The sequence below is a fragment of the Syzygium oleosum genome, unplaced genomic scaffold, assembly GCF_021117445.2.
Source record: "Syzygium oleosum isolate NSW1041296 unplaced genomic scaffold, Sole_v2.1 Sole_v2.08, whole genome shotgun sequence".
NCBI classification, from domain to species: domain Eukaryota; kingdom Viridiplantae; phylum Streptophyta; class Magnoliopsida; order Myrtales; family Myrtaceae; genus Syzygium; species Syzygium oleosum.
The window spans coordinates 11,723,944-11,727,418 of NW_026607492.1; the positions used below are offsets into that span (position 1 = coordinate 11,723,944).

The window sequence follows — 3,475 nt, forward strand, 5'->3', positions numbered from 1 at the left end:
ACCTCCGGGAAATAATTGTCGTGTTAAACCGTCATCAGACTTGACTCATGGTTCGAGATTCAAATGATGTGATTGGCAAGCCCGCAAGGAAAGCGCGAAAGACATTGTTTATATAAGAAAACCCTAGAAACTTTATGTATTGAGGAACACTTCATGTTCGTTTTTCCCTGTCAGTACGCATTATCTTCCTCGGTCAATGCATTGGAGACAGCAGCTTCTGAAGCACCTGCACTTACAAGTTGCGTAGCATTTCCTGATAAATTTAGATAGAAGTAATATTCATTGCCGGCCTTAAAAGTAAGGGTGTCTATTTTTGTTGCTAAATCATGTTTTGTCTCTTTTCATTTGAATAATCCGGCTAGCTTAGCTATTGCTTAGAGCATTGAAACATCCGAGTACTTTCATGAGATTTGCGCAGTAATCTTATACCATATAATGATACCAGATTCGTATTGTCCCATTGCAAGGTATTGTCTGCGCTTTGACCCGTGGCCTTAAGGCTTGGCCGCTTAGCTAAACGAAATTATTATAAACTTATAGCTAAAACACTTTCCGTTCATCTAACTAGTATCACTGTATTAGCTAGCACTTAACAACTAATCTAAAACTTTTTTCACTATCATATCTCCAAGCTACTCTTCACGTAGACTATATGAAAAATATTTCTTTTCCCAATTTACCGATGTTAATGTTTCTCCTTTTGGTGTTGTGTCTATTAGTATTTTTAGGGCAAACCAAAAGATAATTTTTATTGGAGTGATTTTCAAGCAAGAAAGGACAGGAGAGAACCGGGAAATAAAAGAAGCAAAAGGACATGTCATGATGACATGGACCAAACCAATCAATAAAAACCAAGCCCCACATTGACCCACCACGCCCCCTCCTAACCAATCGGTCCATCGTCCCCTCCCCCCTACTTTATTAAACCCCGCACACGATACACATCTTCCATTTCAACAAGGCCAAAACCTAAGACGAGCCACACAAGCCACAGCGCTCTCCCCACCCCCCCGCGAGGTCCCCCGGCCTCCGCGCACCCCGGCTCGCGGGGCGGTGCTGGGGGTCGTCGCCACCATGCGCCCTCCCCACGCCCCACCGCCGCATCTCCAAGGAAACCGCGAGCTATCTCGTCAAGAACCTCGGAATGAACCCAAACCCGACGAACAAGTGCCCCTGCTCCCGTCGCTGGTGTCGCCACCGCCGCCACCATTGCTAAGGAATCGGTCGTCTCTGTACAAGCAAAAATCGTGGTCTCCGGACATGTTTCGGGAGGAGGCGTGGCTCCGGCGTAAGGGGAACGTCAGAAACCGCCACAGCAAGAGCGTCACGGATGAGGACCTTGACGAGCTCAAGGGATGCATAGAACTGGGGTTTGGGTTCAATTCGCCGGGGGCCGTGGACGACCGCTTGTCGGATACTTTGCCAGCTCTAGGGTTCTACTACGCCGTGACGAAGCAGCACAATGGGAGCGTCCCCAAGTCGGCGGAGACGTCGCTTACGACCGCGTCGGATTGCGATAGCGCGTCTCCCGTTGGCAGCCCCCACGCCATATGTGGCCCCAGTAAGAGTCATCTCTCTCTCAAAGGAAAACTCTGTGCTTATCGCTTTGCTTCTTTTACTATTCATAGAATCATGAAGATGCTTAAACCGCTATAATGATAAAGGAAGACAATTTTTTCGTCCTGGGTTGGTTTGGTTGATGGGGAATTGCGAAGATATCTGTGCAGGCGATGATCCTCAGGTGGTGAAGACGAGGTTGAGACAGTGGGCACAGATAGTTGCTTGTTCGGTGCGGCAATCGTCTTCCTAAGCTACCATCATTAATATCATCATCAACTGAGGTTAAACTGGAACTCAACCAGAGTCACAAAGCAAAACCCATGTGCATCAACCCAACCTGTATTTAGAATATTAATTCTCACACCGACCTTGCTTGCTTAGAAGGATTATATTAAAGTAGTGGGAAGAAGAAAAGGCGATAACTTGTACTGCTCGTGCTTTTGGGGCTTTCCTTAAAGCGGTGTTAAACCTTGGTACTGATGTTTATTAGCTGTCGGTTTTGATGTTTCCTTTAAGTGGGCTGCTTGGCTTAGGAAATTGTCAAAAAAATAGATGCATCCTGTTGCTGAGCTAAGTAGAGTTTCCTTGTTCTCTTTTGGGTTTGTTTAGGAATCTGTGTTATGCTTGATGCTAGCTCCATCATGTCTTTTGCAAAGGAGTAAAAAGTGACTTATTTCTTCTGCTAACCGACTTTTGTTTCTGAAATTTAGAATGAAAGGAAATGTGAATCTCGAAGAATTATGAAAAAATTCGGTTCGACTTCGTTTGATAGTGGAGTATAATGGAATGGGTTTTACATAGTTTGGTATAATGAAAAGTCAAGAGTGCGCAAGGCACCAAATTTATAGAATGAAATGACTTTTTGGTCATTATAAAAAAAGTAAGGATTGGGGTTCTCTATAGTCAAGGACAAATGAACATCAGAGAGCTACACAAAAAGACTAAATTACTCTAGTCTTTGTGAAATTCACTCCAAAATATCCAAACCAAACCCTAATCTAACTCCCCAGCGCACGTCAACCTCAGCCAGGTTGCCGTCTCTTGTCGCCCATGAGCCATTCTCATCTACCACGTGCATCTCTCTCTCGGCCCCCTTTATCAACAAAGACAGAGAGCTCGCGACGGTCGCAGCCACCGCGAGCAGGCCATGCCGGTTCAAAATCTACTTTAATACAGTAAAAATGATCGAGAAACAAGAATCGTTTATGCTCCGCATTAGGTTTGCTCCTTCTTGAAATGATAGACTTCGCACAACGATCGAAGTGCATTGTCTTTGAAGGAATCCATGCACCTTCTCATTTTCGGGGTTTTCCTCTATAGTAGAGATGGCTGATTCCTTAAGCCTCTCACGCGGGGCACAAATCACCAGGTTTTTAGCCTCTTTGGCTCTTAACCAAAAGAAGAGTGAAAGAGACGCAATACTATCAACCACATATATATATACATATATATATATATATATATATATATATATATATATATATATATCTACCAAATATAGGTATATTTTTGAAAGATTTGGAATCTTATCTTTAGAAGTTAGAAAATTTTCTATTTTATGTATTTCTTTTATTGCAAGTAAATCTTCCAGAATGTTCTCTTAGGTATATAAATAGCCAGCTAAGCTTAATGAAAATATACAACGATTTCTATCTTAACATAGTATCAGAGCCACTTAGGGCTAACGCCCCCTTTCAACCTTAGCTTTCTTCTTCTCTTTTTTTTTTTTGTTTCTACAAGGGTGGTCAATATGGCCCTAAAGAATCCCGCTGCCACCACCACCATAACTGCCATTACAAATCCCTCTTCTACACTTCCTCCATTCGGATCTGTTTATCACTTTCTTTCTCTACGTCTCACAGTATCCAATTACTTGCTATGAAAAGCACAAGTTATCCCATTTTTAAAGGGACAA

The 3,475-nt window shown here is 43.1% G+C and overlaps 1 protein-coding gene across 2 annotated transcripts; it reads left to right on the forward strand.

Annotated features, from left to right (window-relative positions):
- The first annotated feature begins 892 nt into the window (after positions 1–892).
- Positions 893–2,246, forward strand: LOC115673895 (uncharacterized). 2 transcript variants are annotated; one of them, XM_056313967.1, is made up of 2 exons: positions 893–1,561; positions 1,716–2,246. In XM_056313967.1, exons 1-2 carry the CDS (start codon positions 1,075–1,077, stop codon positions 1,808–1,810), a joined length of 582 nt encoding a protein of 193 aa, XP_056169942.1. In that variant the 5' UTR covers positions 893–1,074; the 3' UTR covers positions 1,811–2,246. The 2 variants fall into 2 exon arrangements, with proteins under 2 accessions (XP_056169942.1, XP_030452020.1); XM_030596160.2 differs by having other exon boundaries at positions 898–1,561; positions 1,728–2,246.
- The last annotated feature ends 1,229 nt before the right edge of the window (positions 2,247–3,475 follow it).